The 17,814-nt window shown below is 45.6% G+C and overlaps 2 protein-coding genes across 2 annotated transcripts in view; both read left to right on the top strand.

Moving 5' to 3' along the window:
- The first annotated feature begins 243 nt into the window (after window positions 1-243).
- On the top strand, window positions 244-7,978 carry galr1b (galanin receptor 1b). The gene is made up of 3 exons (XM_073464309.1): window positions 244-954; window positions 2,283-2,348; window positions 7,482-7,978. The coding sequence occupies exons 1-3, from the start codon at window positions 244-246 to the stop codon at window positions 7,797-7,799; spliced, it is 1,095 nt and encodes a 364-aa protein (XP_073320410.1). The 3' UTR covers window positions 7,800-7,978.
- A 4,242-nt stretch (window positions 7,979-12,220) lies between these two features.
- Window positions 12,221-17,814, top strand: part of LOC140994328 (transient receptor potential cation channel subfamily M member 1-like) — a 39,487-nt gene continuing 33,893 nt past the window's right edge. Inside the window, exon 1 of the mRNA XM_073463899.1 lies at window positions 12,221-12,304. Coding sequence (XP_073320000.1) covers window positions 12,221-12,304 — 84 coding nt within the window. The remainder of the gene's footprint in view (window positions 12,305-17,814) is intronic.

Genomic DNA, 17,814 nt, shown 5'->3' with positions numbered 1-17,814 from the left:
TTGTGTTTTCTGTCATTTCATTGAAAATAATCTCATCTTCTGCTTCCTGTTGGTTTTTCTCATTACATTTGTTTTATTGTGAAATGTGCTGACAGGAAGCTGTACGTCATGTTTCCGTTAACTTGCCGTGTCTCCAGCAGTCAGTGGACTGTTTGATCCGGATCATGGACCTGGTCTTTGAGCCAGTCTGTCCTCTGCTCCTCCACCTGCTCTGACCTCCAGCTCCACCCGCAGAGCTCCAACATGCTGCAGCCGGGAAACGAGTCGTCTGCCTGGGCTGACCTCCGGGAGTCCAACCGGTCCGAGACGGCGGCGGAGGGCGACGGGTCCGGGCCGGAGGCGGTGGTCGTGCCAGTGGTATTCGGGCTGATCTTCGTGGTGGGGGTGGTGGGGAACTCTGTGGTGATGGTGGTGATCGGGAGGGTGAGGTACAGTGGCGGAGGGAGAGTGAGTGGGGGCGGTGGGGGAGGAGGGGTGAGGCGCCCCGGGAACCCGACCAACATCTTCATCCTGAACCTGAGCGCGGCGGACCTCCTCTTCCTCCTCTTCTGCGTCCCGTTCCACGCCACTATCTACTCGCTGCCGCAGTGGGTGTTCGGAGCCTTCCTCTGTAGGTTCGGACACTTCTTCTCCACCGTCAGCATGCTGGTCAGCATCTTTACCCTCGTCGCCATGTCCGTGGACCGCTACGTCGCCGTGGTGCGCTCCCGGAAGGCTCCGTGCGTCCGGAGCCGCAGGAACGCGCTGGCCGGGGTGTGCGTCATCTGGACGCTGTCCCTACTGTGCTCGGTCCCGGTGGCCCAGCACCAGGTCCTCACCAGCCACCCCAGCGCCCCCAACAGCACCTTCTGCTGGGAGCAGTGGTCCGGAGCCTCCAAACGCGCCTACAGGGTGACGGTCCTGGTGCTCGGGTACCTGCTCCCGCTGCTGCTCATCAGCTGCTGCTACACCAGGGTCAGTTCAAAAAAGAGCTCATTTAACAGGATAATGTTTGACTGCCGCTGCTGTAAAACATGATTAATAACAACACAGGGGCCAAAGTGCGCGCACGAAGTCCTGATGCTCATAAAACTGTGCGTAAAACAGGCGCCAAGCGCGCGGAGACGACATGGGGTAAGCACCCGGGGGCTGTTTCAAAATAAAAGACATGTAACTCAGGCGGTGTAAGAGTGCAGATTGAACTGGGTCGCTCCTTTGATATATTCATAAAATTCTGGTGTGAGTTTTCAAAATAAAACATGAAGTGGTTGAAGAGTCGCAGAGTGATATTTAGGAAATCCTCTAAATATCCTCACTCCGTAGGAACAATACAAATGTTTAATGACAAATATTTTTAAATTTTAATTTTAATTGAACTGCTCAGCTCGTCTCCATGGCAACAGTACTCATTTAAAATGAGACAAATGGTCAGAAGAGAACTGAAGCGGTGGAGAGACTTTTATTGTGTGGACGACCAGATTTGACCTGTTAGTTAAATAATTAGTTAGTAATAATAATTCACTCAGTTCAGTTCTTATTGACGATGTATCTGTTAGAAAAGAGCTTCAGTTCACTCACACATCACACAGTTTACAGCTGGAACCAGTTCACTGGTACTTAAAATAGTTCCTGATTCATTTTCATTTAAGAAGAAACTGATAAACTGATCAATCGTTTCAGCTCTAAAACACTCACAAATGAATAAATTAGTGACATCATCAGTTATTTTCAGATCCAACAAATATTTGACTTTAAATTGATTATAAAAATATATTTTAATGATTCCAGAACCACCAGTTATCTCATAATTCAGTATTCACACTGTTAATCAGTGAAACGTGTTTAGTTTCAGCAGGATTATTACTGATTGATTTTAATAAAGGAGGTGTTGACAAGTCAGATTCAGGTTTTTTATTCATCATTTTTATTCTGTCGACCGACTGATCTGAAACACTCGACGTGTTTTGGTTGTTTTTCTATTGTCAGTGACGTTCTAACATCTGTTCAGAGGCTAACAGATGGAACATTTACAGATTATTGATCTGCACTGATGCTGTTAACAAATATAAAATCATCTTTATTATTTATTTGTTTCAGAATATTTTGTTAAAAGTCTGCAGTCAGCTGTGTGTATGTGCTCTTAATGTGAAGGCACACTTCCTGTCTGTTTGTCTCTAACTGTTCAGTTCAGGTGGATTCAAACAGTTTGTACTGACAGACTTCCTGTTTAGAGATGAGCTCAGTTATTGATCACTTACTGATCATAAATATTGATTCCCTGTCACTGTTTGTTTTTCCCTCAGGTTTTATTTCATCTGCACAAAAAGATGAAGAACATGTCCAAGAAGTCTGAGCGCTCCAAGAGAAAGGTACAGTTCCTCCTCCTCCTCCTCATAAAACTGTCTGTGAGTGAAACGTGTTCGGGGTCAGCAGACTGAGCGGAGGGTCGGAGGTTCAACTCAACTGTTTTCAATCTCACTTTTAGAAATAAGATCCGGGTTCTGCAGGTTTCTGTGGATCTACTTCTGTCTCCAGCTGTCTGAGGGTGTGGACTCTCTTTCTCTATTCTCCTGCTGATTGGCTGATTGAATCTCTGTATTCTCCTGCTGATTGGTTGATTGATGGAGTTATTGATCAAACAGCTGCTGTTCACAGGAAACATCCACACCCTTCACAGCCAATCAGCAGTCAGCTCTCACTCTGATGAAGAACATCAGTCATCGTGTGTGTGACCATCAGCACAGTTAATGATGATGATGATGATGATGACGATGATGATGATGATGATGATGAGGATGATGATGATGATGATGAGGATGATGATGACGACGACGACGACGACGACGATGATGATGATGATGATGATGTCTTGTTCTAAATGTTTCTTTTATCCTGAGAGGGACAGGAAGTTATCAGCTCTGCAGTCTGTTTCTTCTTCTTCTGTCTCACTGTGTGGAGGCAAGTATTCAAAGGTGGAACTTCTCTTCAGTTGTACATTTGTTACATCAATATCACTGAGAGCCGTCATGTCACCACACATCTCCACCACGTCTCCACCACACGTCTCCACCACTTGTCTCCACCACACGTCTCCACCACACGTCTCCACCACACATCTCCACCACACGTCTCCACCACACACGTCTCCACCACTTGTCTCCACCACACGTCTCCACCACACGTCTCCACCACTTGTCTCCACCACACGTCTCCACCACACGTCTCCACCACACATCTCCACCACACGTCTCCACCACACGTCTCCACCACTTGTCTCCACCACACGTCTCCACCACACGTCTCCACCACACGTCTCCACCACACGTCTCCACCACACGTCTCCACCACACGTCTCCACCACACATCTCCACCACACGTCTCCACCACACGTCTCCACCACACGTCTCCACCACTTGTCTCCACCACACGTCTCCACCACACGTCTCCACCACACATCTCCACCACACATCTCCACCACGTCTCCACCACACGTCTCCACCACACATCTCCACCACGTCTCCACCACACGTCTCCACCACTTGTCTCCACCCCGGTTAGAACAGCACAGCAAAGGCTCAACTGCCTACAGAAACTTAGGAAGTTTTACTGAGGATCAAAAGAAATCATCCTGACAGGAAACATCACAAACTGTCTGGTTGATCACGGCCCAGGACAGGACGGCTCTACAGCGGCTCATTAAAACCACCAGAACATCACTGGTTCCATCTACAGAGCATCAGTGACATCAGTGAAGTGAGACGTCTGCACAGAATCCAGAGGTTCTACAAGACGACACCCACCCAGACACAGTCTGTTCACCCTGCTGCCGCCTGACAACAGATACAGAAGTATCTGCTGCCGTACCACCAGACTACAGAGCAGCTTCATTCCCCAGACTGAGAATCCTGAACTCATCCTCAACACTTCATTTTATAAATTAGTTTCTTATTTGTCAGTTTTATTATTTAGTCATTCATGTAAATGGTTTAGTTTTGAACCAAACCATCATTTTATACTATCTGCCGGACCAAAAGAAAACCGTACTGAAGGCGTGACGAGCGGCTCTGTGTTAGTAGATTAACGACCCCCATCGGTCCTGTTACCCCCTCGGGGTCGCAGCGGTCCATCAACACTCTGACAGGTGAAATCTGTCCAACATCACAGGATCACAGAGACGGTTGGGGAGGCCACCGAGGTTGACAGGAGACAGTGAGCAGACGTCCTGAGCAGCAGATCACAGATCGGTTTATGGCAGGAACAAAGGCTGCTGGGTAAATATTTAGACAGCAGGACTAAGAATAGACGAGATTCCCTCAGACGCCGACTGATTCAAGTTCATTCATGGCAGAAACACTCTGTGCAAACAACCACACACTTTCGTATTGTAGACAACATCAGATATTCATCTTTATATTTATTTAACTTTAATACATTTATGACAACAATGTTTGATTTCTGCAACAGCAAATATGTTCTAGAGAAACAGAATGTTTGTAATAACCTGTCAGTTATTAGTTTTCCTGCTGACAGTAAATCATGAGGGAGGTGTTCATGGTTGTGTTGAGTTCTTTATCAAGCAGCCAAATCACATAAAACACATGAAGTCATATAAAACAACTGACAGCAGGACGTGAGACTTTATGATATTTGACTTGTATCTGCAGCCAGCAGTGTTTATGTGTTGAGACCAGAAACAGTTAAAAGAGAGAATATTACAGTTTTTGCCTAATGCTTAAACACTAAAAGTGGTTGCTATGCCCAAAGCATCACAACCTCTAACTTAGGTGACCATGCCCTAAACAAAAGGACCAACCCTGCAAACACAATATATGCTTTGCACTGTGTTTGAAATTCTCCAAAACACTTCTTGCAAAACACTACACACTGTTTTTTACATAAGACACATTGTTCAAAAAGGAAATCTCATGCAATCATTGGGAAAACACATCTATTTAAAATACAAAACACAACTAAAATTGGAAAAGCACACAGACTCACACACATGAAAACATTTAAAATCTAATTGTAGACCAATCAGTCTAAGCCATAGCACTACAAATACACCAATACACATGATGTGAGCTCAGCTCCTTTGTGCCAACTTTGGAAACATGGAGGCAGAAAGAGGAAGAGGGAGAGTAAGAGCAGCAGCAGGACGAGGAAGAGGAAGAGGCCGAAGAAGGGGAGCAGGCAACAGAAGGAGACAAATATCTGATGACATGAAGGCCACTTTGGTGGACCATGTAATAAATCATGGCCTTACAATAAGGGGGGCTGGGCAGAGAGTCCAGCTGGCGAGTCGAAATCTGGCTTCGTGAATTGAGAGAGCAGATCATCGCAGATCAAATAACCTTCGCTGACATCAACACTGTCAGCATATCTACACTCTCCCGCATCCTTAAAAAGCACAACATTTCACTGAAGCAGCTGTATAGAGTGTGAGAGTAGTGGCCAATTGCCAACAGTAGACAGGATCCATAGCCTAAATGTCTTCCAATCATTCCCTTACAACACTATGTTTTGTAGAACACTCTAGTTGTACCATGTCTTTGTGTTTTTTATTTTACTTTTGCAAAAACCTGAAAAACAAAAAAAAAATCTGAAGCGTTTCCATTTTGTTTTCATGTGTCTAGATCAACTGTAGTGGATCAATCTTTCACAAAAAAAATCTGTATGAGTCTTTTAAAGTCAAAAACCATCCAAAGTACTGAATACAGCTGTGTTTTGCATAAAGCACATCTGTGTGTTGTTGCTGCTAGGAAAGAGTAATTCAAAGGTGCATGTGTTTAACGTTTTGATGCTAAAAACAGTTTTGAAATGGGATTGTTAGGTTTTGTTTCAAGAGTTTCATTTTGCCGTATAAGTTAGTTAGGAGTTTATCTTCATGTGCTGTGTCTTACTCGGCCTGTGTGTTAAGTTCTGACACAGTGAGCCAAAGTCTGCAACATGTGTGTAAGCATTCGGCAAAAACTGTAACATGAGATTCATCAGGTGACGTTCAACATATCAAATTAAAGGTGATGACATGTTAATGTCAGCCGATGAAGTGCTTTGACCTGTTCAAAGTTACGTTTCGTTATGTTCCGTCACTGTGCTGATGGTCAGGTGAGGTTTAAACACAGAAGCCACCTGCTGAGGAAAACTTCATGTTTCATCTTAAAATACCTGATTCTGTCTCCACAAACTCAACTGGAAAATGTCCTGACGTCTCCTTTGAAATATCCAGTGGTTTCACAAAAAGCACATGAAACAAAAAGTTTTACGGTTTGTCTGCTGAAGCTAAGACGACCTGAGAGCTGGAACATTTTATTTTAGTCCCTGAACATCAGTTCTGTTGTCAGTGTCTCTGTTTGTACATGTGAAGTGGACAGACAGCCGTCCTCCTCCTGTCCCCCTGTCTCTGTTTGCTTTATAAAGCTCTGATTCTTTTCTCCTCATCCATCACTGACCCACCTGCAGTTGGACCCATTCACACAAGAATCTGGAACATTTCTGGATCTGTCCGTCTGTCACAGGCCAGGGCAGATATTTCACTTCACTGCTGGTGGGACAATAAACAGAAAACATTCTGAAGGGGACACCCCTGAATGTTTTTATGTACAACCTGGAATATTCTAGCCCCGTTTGTGGCGACAAAACCAGGTGTTTTTACTGAGCCCTCCGGACCTGTGCAGTCGTGTTTGTTCTGACTGGAACGTTTGGTTTCTAACCCAAACCAAACGTTTTTTGTTCTTAAACCTAAAACTTTGTAACAAGAGAACAATAGCACCTTTCTTTTAAGTTAACTTGTGCAAAATACCTACTTACTATGGTCCGCCAGCACCACCAGCAACACAAGCACTGCCACACTCAGACGCTCCACAGAGACAGGTGTGTGAGGTGCAGGTTGATTGGCAGTGGACCAAACCACTGTGAGACATATGGTGTGGGGGGGCATCTTAAATTAGCACAAGTGTTTTTATATACTTTCAAATTATATGTTTTCACTGATAAAAGTTACTGAAGGGGACAAATCTCTCTTTCTCCTAGAAAGGAAGGAGGTGTGAGAACCCGCGTTCCCCCGTGATTTACAGCTATGGTCACCTATGGTCCTAAAGTGAGAACATTTTTATAAATGATGTGTTTGGAGTATCCAGCAGTGTTTGGGGAGTGATGATGTGTTTGGAGTATTCAGCAGTGTTTGGGGAGCGGTGATGTTTTTGGAGTATCCAGCAGTGTTTGGGGAGTGATGATGGGGTTTTCTTTTTTGGGAGTATTCAGCAGTGTTTGGGGAGTGATGATGTTTTTGGAGTATTCAGCAGTGTTTGGGGAGTGATGATGTTTTTTTTTTTTTATTTGAGTATTCAGCAGTGTTTGGGGAGTGATGATGTTTTTGGAGTATTCAGTTGTGTTTGGGGAGTGATGATGTTTCTGGAGTATCTGGGGAATGTTCAGATTTAAATCTGGTCTTTGAACACACCGTCCTCTAGATTCAGGCTGATGTTCTCTGTGTTCTCCTGCAGACGGCTCAGACGGTTCTCCTGCTCGTCACCGCCTTCACCATCTGCTGGATGCCTCATCACATCATCGCCATGTGGGTGGAGTTTGGCACCTTCCCCCTGAATGACGCCTCCTTCGCCTTCCGCATCGTTGCACACTGCCTGTCTTATGGGAACTCCTGCGTTAACCCCGTCCTCTACGCCTTCCTGTCTGAGAATTTCCGTAAGGCCTGCCACCAGGTCTTCACCTGCCACTTCCTGTACCGGCCGCCACCCAACAGCAAGGTGGTTCGTTTCCGCATGGAGAACTTCTCCACCACGCACTCCACCATCGCCATATGAAGGACGGACACGATCAGATAAATGAGAACAAAGGGAGAGCGTGTCTGATCAGAGGCTGATGGAGGAGGTGTACAGCAGCATGTAGGTCACATGACACCAGGACAGCTTGTGATTGGCTGCTGTGGACAGGCTGAACGTGTCTGGTTGTAGAAGAACAGAAAATGACTGAGTGAACAGAAAACCTCAGGACACATTCAGGATAGAAGAAATGAAACAAACATTCATCATTTTCAGTTTGATTAAGATCCATTTTTTCTATTAAGTCCTCTGAAGAGAAATCTGCAGGAACATCACACTTCAGATGAAGGAACACTGACCCTGGTTCAGTTCTGTACATGTTTTAATATGTTTCACATGTTTTATGATGTTGTATGTTCAGATCTGTGTGATGGTTTTCTCTGGGCAACATGCTCAACACAACACCTGCAACCAGAGATGAACCAAATATCTCAGGTTTCACTTTCCTCCTTCTGTCATCAGGAGCTGAAATGTGCCTTCTGACTCTCCGTCCTCGAACACGTTAGTGTGGTTCTACTGAAACATGAGTACAGACGACCAAACCTGACTGATAATGTTAAAACAACTGTATAATAACACAGTTTAATTTTAAATTGACATATTACATTTTTGTCATTCACTTCACAAACTATTTTATATTTTTGATAATGTTATTATAAATGGAAGGTAAAGTGTGTCCTCATTTATTTTAATTTAAAGATTTTTAAAAGACGTAATGATTTTTTTCTGGTCGTTTTTGACGTGAAACGTGAAAAATTATGGATCAATCAAATATTATCAAACTTGAACATGTTGAATTACAGTCGGAGCTGTCGGTCACTATATGATCATGTTATTGAGTTTACACATAATCAATCATTTTACAGAACTTCTTCAGAGAATCTTCACTTCATGATGTCTCAATATTTATCTGTTTCATTTATTGATCTGTAAAAGTCAATGAAATCATTTGAATCTTGTGTTTTCAGGTTTCACAGAATTCTGTTTATTAAACATTACATAAACTGAATAAAATGTTTATTGTCAAATCATAAAGTGAAAGAACAGATAATAAAGTGATCAGCTGATCATGTTCATCCTGTCAGCGTTTTTTAGGAAAAGACAAACGTGATAAATATGTTCTGAAAGACAGACCCGATAAATATGTTTTGACAGACGGACCGGATAAATATGTTCTGATAAATGGATCCGATAAATATGTTCTGACAAACGGATCCGATAAATATGTTGATCACAGTGGGTCCACACGGATGAGCAGAACTCTGAACACTGTCACCATGTTGACCCATCAGAACTCAGTAACCACGGGTCAGAACACACCCATCTTCAAACTCCGCCCTCATTTTGATCTCAACTACACACCTGTTTCACAACACAACGTTTCATGACTGCATCAGGCTCAGATCAGGCAGACAGACAGACAGGCAGGCAGGCAGAGAGACAAGCAGACAGACAGACAGGCAGGCAGGCAGGCAGACAGACAGACAGACAGACAGGCAGGCAGACAGACAGGCAGGCAGAGAGACAAGCAGGCAGGCAGGCAGACAGACAGACAGGCAGACAGACAGACAGGCAGGCAGACAGACAGACAGACAGACAGGCAGGCAGGCAGACAGACAGGCAGGCAGAGAGACAAGCAGGCAGGCAGGCAGACAGACAGACAGACAGACAGACAGACAGACAGACAGGCAGGCAGGCAGGCAGGCAGAGAGACAAGCAGGCAGGCAGGCAGACAGACAGACAGGCAGACAGACAGACAGGCAGGCAGGCAGACAGACAGACAGACAGACAGGCAGGCAGGCAGACAGACAGGCAGGCAGAGAGACAAGCAGGCAGGCAGGCAGACAGACAGACAGACAGACAGACAGGCAGGCAGACAGTTGTGTGTCCTGTGATAATGAGTGTTGTTCCCCTGCAGACAGTTGTTGTGTGTTTATTCACAGTCTTCATGTGACCACCAGATGGAGCCAAAGTCCAGTCTAAACTCCACACAGACTTCAAACAGGAAGTTCAATTCAGGACTGTGACTCGACCCAGCAGTGATGTCACAGTGTAACACCTGGAGCACACCTGTACGTCTCTGCAGCCAGGTGAAGGTGTGTTGTGTTCAGAGCTTCCAGTGGAGGCCGATCACACACAAAACATGTCACTGCCACTCGTCACAAAGCAGAGACACGTCTGTCTGATCCAATCAGTCACACTTGGTCTGTGAGAGACATACGTCCCCCTGGACCTCCATACGTCCCCCAGGACCTCCATACGTCCCCCTGGACCTCCATACGTCCCCCTGGACCTCCATACGTCCCCCTGGACCTCCATACGTCCCCCTGGACCTCCATACGTCCCCTCTGGACCTCCATACTTCCCCCTGGACCTCCATACGTCCCCCAGGACCTCCATACGTCCCCCTGGACCTCCATACGTCCCCCAGGACCTCCATACGTCCCCCTGGACCTCCATACGTCCCCTCTGGACCTCCATACTTCCCCCTGGACCTCCATACGTCCCCCTGGACCTCCATACGTCCCCCAGGACCTCCATACGTCCCCCTGGACCTCCATACGTCCCCTCTGGACCTCCATACTTCCCCCTGGACCTCCATACGTCCCCCAGGACCTCCATACGTCCCCCTGGACCTCCATACGTCCCCTCTGGACCTCCATACTTCCCCCTGGACCTCCATACGTCCCCCTTGACCTCCATACGTCCCCTCTGGACCTCCATACTTCCCCCTGGACCTCCATACTTCCCCCTGGACCTCCATACTTCCCCCAGGACCTCCATACGTCCCCCAGGACCTCCATACATCCCCCTGGACCTCCATACGTCCCCCTTGACCTCCATACGTCCCCTCTGGACCTCCATACGTCCCCCTGGACCTCCATACTTCCCCTCTGGACCTCCATACGTCCCCTCTGGACCTCCATACTTCCCCTCTGGACCTCCATACGTCCCCCTGGACCTCCATACGTCCCCCTGGACCTCCATACGTCCCCTATAATATACTACAGTATTTATTATATATATACACTATATTTATTATATATACACAGTACATTTATTATATATATACAGTATATTAATTATATATACTACAGTATATTTATTATATATATACACTATATTTATTATATATACTACAGTATATTTATTATATATATATACAGTATATTTATTATATATACTACAGTATATTTATTAGATATATACACTATATTTATTAGATATATATACACAGTATATTTATTAGATATACTACAGTATATTTATTATATATATACACACTATATTTATCAGATATATACCGTATATGTATTATATATACAGTATATTATTATATATATACAGTATATTTATTATATATATATACACAGTATATTATTATATATATACAGTATATTTATTATATATACAGTATATTATTATATATATACAGTATATTTATTATATATACAGTATGATATACACGTTCTGTCTTAGTTGATTTGATTTCAATCTAATAAACAATAATAAATAATAAGCAACATTGTGTGTGTGTGTGTGTGTGTGTGTAAACTGCTTTAAAGTAGATTTACCTTCAATCACCATTTATTTATTAAATCTCCGTCCATCACAGCGCCGCCCGTCCTCCGTCCACTAATCCTGATTACACAGGGTCTCCGCCTGTCACTGCCCACCACACAGACGCCTGAATGCATCACAGTGCCAAGTACAGCACCGACAGGGGGACGAACGGGACGAGACGGAGGAGACAAAAGCAGGGAGAGAAAGAGAGACAGGAGACGGAGGAGACAGGACATGAGGAGAGACGAGGAGAGAGAAGATTGGAGGACACAAGAGACAGAGGAGACAAAGAGAGGAGACAAAAGTCAGGAGTAGGAAGGAAGAGAGAGAAGACATTAGGAAACAGGAGCAGAGAGGAGGACAGAGTGAAGACAGGGGGCAGAGGAGCAGAGAGGAGGACAGGAGCAGAGAGGACAAAGGAGGACAGAGGTAGAGAGAGGGGGCAGAGGAGACAGAAGGAGACAGGAGGTCAGAGAAGGACAGAGGAGGAAAGAGGTGGAGAGAGGAGGACAGAGGAGAACAGAGGAGACAGGAGGACAGAGGAAGAGAGAGGAGGAGAGAGGAGGACAGAGGAGGACAGAGGAGACAGGAGGACAGAGGAGGAGAGAGGAGGACAGAGGAGACAGGAGGACAGAGGAGACAGGAGGTCAGAGGAGGAGAGAGGAGGACAGAGGAGACAGGAGGACAGAGGAGGACAGAGGAGACAGGAGGACAGAGGAGGAGAGAGGAGGACAGAGGAGACAGGAGGACAGAGGAGGAGAGAGGAGGACAGAGGAGCAGAGAGGAGGACAGAGGAGCAGAGAGGAGGATGAAGGTGGAGGACAGCTGAACGTGTCAACATGGACAGCAGAGGGAGGAGAGGAACCAACGGATCGTTCAAACGCTCATCCATCAAACGCAGCGCGTCCTCTGGATCACAGAAGGTGAGACGGACAACATTCAAATTCACACAACTTTATTTAAAACTGTGACAGAGACACATCAGGCAATGAAGCAACAGATGGACATTTCCATATAAACATGGAGACTGTCTGAGAAGACATTTGTGAAACACAAGTTTAAAAACTGTTAATGTGACTGAGTGAGTGACTGATGATGTCATGAGTCTCTGACGTCTCTGTGTGGAGCGATGAAGAGGAGACTGTAGTCTTCCTCACATTAACACAGCCTTCTTCACCTGCTGTTCATCTCCATCAGCCAATCAGCTCACAGTCACACAACAAACAGTCAGTCAGTCCTCTGACTTCAGTCACAGTTTGATTTGCTCAGCTCCTCTGGGGGCGGAGCTCTGCTACTGCTCATCTGATTGGCTGATGTTGGACGGTGATGGACGATAGTTCGTTCAATCAGAGTGAGTGTTTTCAGCACACTGAGGTGTGTCAGCATGTCCACACCAGCTGCTGTCATCAGATTCCTCCCACTCAGTGTCTCAGTGTCCTAATGTCTCAGTGTCTCAGTGCCCTAATGTGTTGGTGTCCTAATGTCTCAGTGCCCTAATGTGTTGGTGTCCTAATGTCTCTGTGTCTCGGTGTCCTTATGTCTCTGTGTCTCAGTGTCCTAATGTGTCAGTGTCTCAGTGTCTCAGTGTCCTAATGTCTCAGTGTCTCAGTGCCCTAATGTGTTGGTGTCCTAATGTCTCAGTGCCCTAATGTGTTGGTGTCCTAATGTCTCAGTGTCTCGGTGTCCTTATGTCTCTGTGTTTCAGTGTCCTAATGTGTCAGTGTCTCAGTGCCTCGGTGTCCTAATGTCTCAGTGTCTTGGTGTCCTAATGTCTCAGTGTCCTAATGTCTCAGTGTCTCAGTGTCCTAATGTCTCAATGTCTCAGTGTCCTAATGTCTCAGTGTCTTGGTGTCCTAATGTGTCAGTGTCCTAATGTGTCAGTGTCTCAGTGCCTCGGTGTCCTAATGTCTCAATGTCTCAGTGTCCTAATGTGTCAGTGTCTCAGTGTCCTAATGTCTCAGTGTCTCGGTGTCCTTATGTCTCTGTGTCTCAGTGTCCTAATGTGTCAGTGTCTCAGTGTCCTAATGTCTCAGTGTCCTTATGTCTCTGTGTCTCAGTGTCCTAATGTGTCAGTGTCTCAGTGTCCTAATGTCTCAGTGTCTTGGTGTCCTAATGTCTCAGTGTCCTAATGTCTCAGTGTCTTGGTGTTCTAATGTCTCAGTGTCCTAATGTCTCAGTGTCTCGGTGTCCTTATGTCTCTGTGTCTCAGTGTCCTAATGTGTCAGTGTCTCAGTGTCCTTATGTCTCTGTGTCTCAGTGTCCTAATGTCTCAGTGTCTCAGTGTCCTAATGTGTCAGTGTCTCAGTGTCCTAATGTCTCAGTGTCCTTATGTCTCTGTGTCTCAGTGTCCTAATGTCTCAGTATCTCGGTGTCCTAATGTCTCAGTGTCTCAGTGTCCTTATGTCTCTGTGTCTCAGTGTCCTAATGTGTCAGTGTCTCAGTGTCCTTATGTCTCTGTGTCTCAGTGTCCTAATGTCTCAGTGTCTCGGTGTCCTAATGTCTCAGTGTCCTAATGTCTCAGTGTCTCAGTGTCCTTATGTCTCTGTGTCTCAGTGTCCTAATGTCTCAGTGTCCTAATGTCTCAGTGTCTCAGTGTCCTAATGTCTCAGTGTCCTTATGTCTCTGTGTCTCAGTGTCCTAATGTGTCAGTGTCTCAGTGTCCTTATGTCTCTGTGTCTCGGTGTCCTAATGTCTCAGTGTCCTAATGTCTCAGTGTCTCAGTGTCCTTATGTCTCTGTGTCTCAGTGTCCTAATGTGTCAGTGTCTCAGTGTCCTTATGTCTCAGTGTCTCAGTGTCCTAATGTCTCAGTGTCTCAGTGTCCTTATGTCTCTGTGTCTCAGTGTCCTAATGTCTCAGTGTCCTAATGTCTCAGTGTCTCAGTGTCCTAATGTCTCAGTGTCCTTATGTCTCTGTGTCTCAGTGTCCTAATGTGTCAGTGTCTCAGTGTCCTTATGTCTCTGTGTCTCGGTGTCCTAATGTCTCAGTGTCCTAATGTGTCAGTGTCTCAGTGTCCTTATGTCTCTGTGTCTCAGTGTCCTAATGTGTCAGTGTCTCAGTGTCCTTATGTCTCTGTGTCTCAGTGTCCTAATGTCTCAGTGTCTCAGTGTCCTAATGTGTCAGTGTCTCAGTGTCCTAATGTCTCAGTGTCCTTATGTCTCTGTGTCTCAGTGTCCTAATGTCTCAGTATCTCGGTGTCCTAATGTCTCAGTGTCTCAGTGTCCTTATGTCTCTGTGTCTCAGTGTCCTAATGTGTCAGTGTCTCAGTGTCCTTATGTCTCTGTGTCTCAGTGTCCTAATGTCTCAGTGTCTCGGTGTCCTAATGTCTCAGTGTCCTAATGTCTCAGTGTCTCAGTGTCCTTATGTCTCTGTGTCTCAGTGTCCTAATGTCTCAGTGTCCTAATGTCTCAGTGTCTCAGTGTCCTAATGTCTCAGTGTCCTTATGTCTCTGTGTCTCAGTGTCCTAATGTGTCAGTGTCTCAGTGTCCTTATGTCTCTGTGTCTCGGTGTCCTAATGTCTCAGTGTCCTAATGTCTCAGTGTCTCAGTGTCCTTATGTCTCTGTGTCTCAGTGTCCTAATGTGTCAGTGTCTCAGTGTCCTTATGTCTCAGTGTCTCAGTGTCCTAATGTCTCAGTGTCTCAGTGTCCTTATGTCTCTGTGTCTCAGTGTCCTAATGTCTCAGTGTCCTAATGTCTCAGTGTCTCAGTGTCCTAATGTCTCAGTGTCCTTATGTCTCTGTGTCTCAGTGTCCTAATGTGTCAGTGTCTCAGTGTCCTTATGTCTCTGTGTCTCGGTGTCCTAATGTCTCAGTGTCCTAATGTCTCAGTGTCTCAGTGTCCTTATGTCTCTGTGTCTCAGTGTCCTAATGTGTCAGTGTCTCAGTGTCCTTATGTCTCAGTGTCTCAGTGTCCTAATGTCTCAGTTCCCCAGTTCAGACTTCGAGGGGACCTGGTTGGCCACTGGTTCCTCTGGGTTTACTGGTTCCACTGGTTCAACTTGCTCTACTGGTTCCACTGGGTCTACTGATTTTACTAGTTCCACTGGGTGTACTGGTTTCACTGGTTCCACTTGTTCTAATGGTTCCACTGGTTCCACTGGGTATTAGGGCTGTCACAAAAAATGAAGTTCGAACAAAGTTGAAATGACACCCAAGTTATTCGAATGAATTTGAATAATCCCCCCCCCCAAGACATTATTTTCATTATTTTCTTAACTCCACAGGCCGTCTAACGTCACATTCATGCAGCACTCGAATGTTAATATTAATTAAGGTAAAACATAGAACTGCTAGGCAAGCCAAACGGCCCGTCGGCCCAGCTTAATTTCTAATATTATTAGCCAAAAACACAAGTCTATCACCGTGATCGGGATCAAGTGCGGCTCTCTTTTTATTTACAATATTACCTGCCGACGAGAACACCCGTTCAGAGCGTACAGAGGTTCCTGGCACACACAGGTATTTACAAGCCACTACTTCTCAGGTGCTTTGGTGTCGTGATTGTCCGCTCAGGACGGCTTTGCTCGCTAGTGTCCTCCATTTTCGTAGCAAACAACATAATATTACTAGCTGAATTGATAGGTCAAGGGTCAATAGGGCGTGCAATAGGTCAAGCTGATAGTGAAGAGCGCCCTCTGCTGGATCACAAGGCGAACTGCTTCAAACGGTCTGTTGCGCTTATAGACTGTACATTTTGATTTCGAACAGGTCATTACATTCGAATAAGAACTTTTCCCCCCACTTTCGAACGAATTTTCGAATAAAAAGTGACAGCCCTACTGGGTATACTGATTCTAATATTTCCACTGGGTCTACTGGTTCTACTGATTCCACTGGGTCGACTGGTTCCACTGTTTCTACTTGTTCTACTACTGGTTCCATCGGGTATACTAGTTCTGCTGGTTCCACTGGATCTACTGGTTCAACTGGTTCCATTGGGGCTACTGGTTCCACTGGTTTTACTGGTTCCACTGGGTGTACTGGAGTCTCTGGTTTTACTGTGTGTACTGAGTCTACTGGTTCCACTGGGTCTACTAGTTCTGCTGGTGCTGGGTGAAGTTGAACCCCATTCTGACTCAGACTGGGTCCAGTTCGTTGGTGGGAGTGACTTACAATTTGCTGCCCTCTGATTGGCTGGCAGCTGCAGGTCCACTTCCTGTGTGTGTGATGTCAGAGCTGGTTATGTTGGTGAACATCATTAATCTCATTTAAACCCAAATAATCCTCCAACCTGGTTCTGTTCCATTCTGTTATAAAAACTCAACCTTTATTAACACCGAGCACGGCGCCGAAACATTGTGACATCGTTTTACATTTAATGAAGTGCTTTACTAAAGTACTCTATTTACTAAAGTAATCTAATTACTAAAGTACTGTATTTACTAAAGTACTGTATTTACTTAAGTAATCTATATACTAAAGTACTCCATTTACTAAAGTACTGTATTTACTAAAGTACTCCATTTACTAAAGTACTGTATTTACTAAAGTACTGTATTTACTAAAGTAATCTATTTACTAAAGTACTGTCTTTGCTAAAGTACTGTATTTATGTAGTTAAAAGTACTTTTCTTGAGTATTTCCACTCTCTGTCACTTTATACTTCCACTTCACTGCAGTTCAGAGGGAATTATTGTAGTTTTCGCTTGAACCTGACAGCTGGCAGATTAATATTTGATCAGTTTATAATAAATGATGTTATTGATTATTGGTTATTGAAGGTGAGGCGGGTTTGAAGGGTCTCTGCTGGGTCTGAAGGGTCTGAAGGGTCTCTGCTGGGTCTGAAGGGTCTGCTGGGTCTGAAGGGTCTGCTGGGTCTGAAGGGTCTCTGCTGGGTCTGAAGGGTCTCTGCTGGGTCTGAAGGGTCTGCTGGGTCTGAAGGGTCTCTGCTGGGTCTGAAGGGTCTGCTGGGTCTGAAGGGTCTCTGTTGGGTCTGAAGGGTCTCTGCTGGGTCTGAAGGGTCTGCTGGGTCTGAAAGGTCTCTGTTGGGTCTGAAGGGTCTCTGCTGGGTCTGAAGGGTCTGCTGGGTCTGAAGGGTCTGCTGGGTCTGAAAGGTCTCTGTTGGGTCTGAAGGGTCTCTGCTGGGTCTGAAGGGTCTGCTGGGTCTGAAGGGTCTGGACTGGAGTCTGGCTCCAGGTCTGGATAAAATACTGTTGTGTCGAAGCTCGACAGGTCATGAGACTCCCAGGATTACCTCAGACCAGAGTCATGAGACCAGCTCCAACAAAGACCCTGCTGCCTCACATGCTCGTCATATGAGCCCGCTCAGCTGCAGAAACTCCTTTCTTGTGTCTGGTCCTGTACTGAGGCTGCAGACTGAGTCAGAGACAAGCCTGGTGACCAGAGAGAGACACTCGGTCTTCAGGGAGCCTCCTGGTCCTCACAGAGCCTCCTGGTCCTCATGGAGACCCTCCTGGTACTCATAGAGCCTCCTGGT

The sequence above is a fragment of the Pagrus major genome, chromosome 4 (genome assembly GCF_040436345.1).
Source record: "Pagrus major chromosome 4, Pma_NU_1.0".
Classification (NCBI taxonomy): Eukaryota; Metazoa; Chordata; class Actinopteri; order Spariformes; family Sparidae; genus Pagrus; species Pagrus major.
Note: the sequence above shows the minus strand (reverse complement) of the source record. Positions and strands in the feature narration are given on the sequence as shown.

Bases quoted from the DNA above. Each gene is read 5' to 3' on its own strand.
- galr1b (XM_073464309.1), top strand. From the start codon at position 244: ATGCTGCAGCCGGGAAACGAGTCGTCTGCCTGGGCTGACCTCCGGGAG. The intron at 955-2,282 runs GTCAGTTCAAAA...TTTTTCCCTCAG, and splicing joins TCAGCTGCTGCTACACCAGG to GTTTTATTTCATCTGCACAA. The intron at 2,349-7,481 runs GTACAGTTCCTC...GTTCTCCTGCAG, and splicing joins CTGAGCGCTCCAAGAGAAAG to ACGGCTCAGACGGTTCTCCT.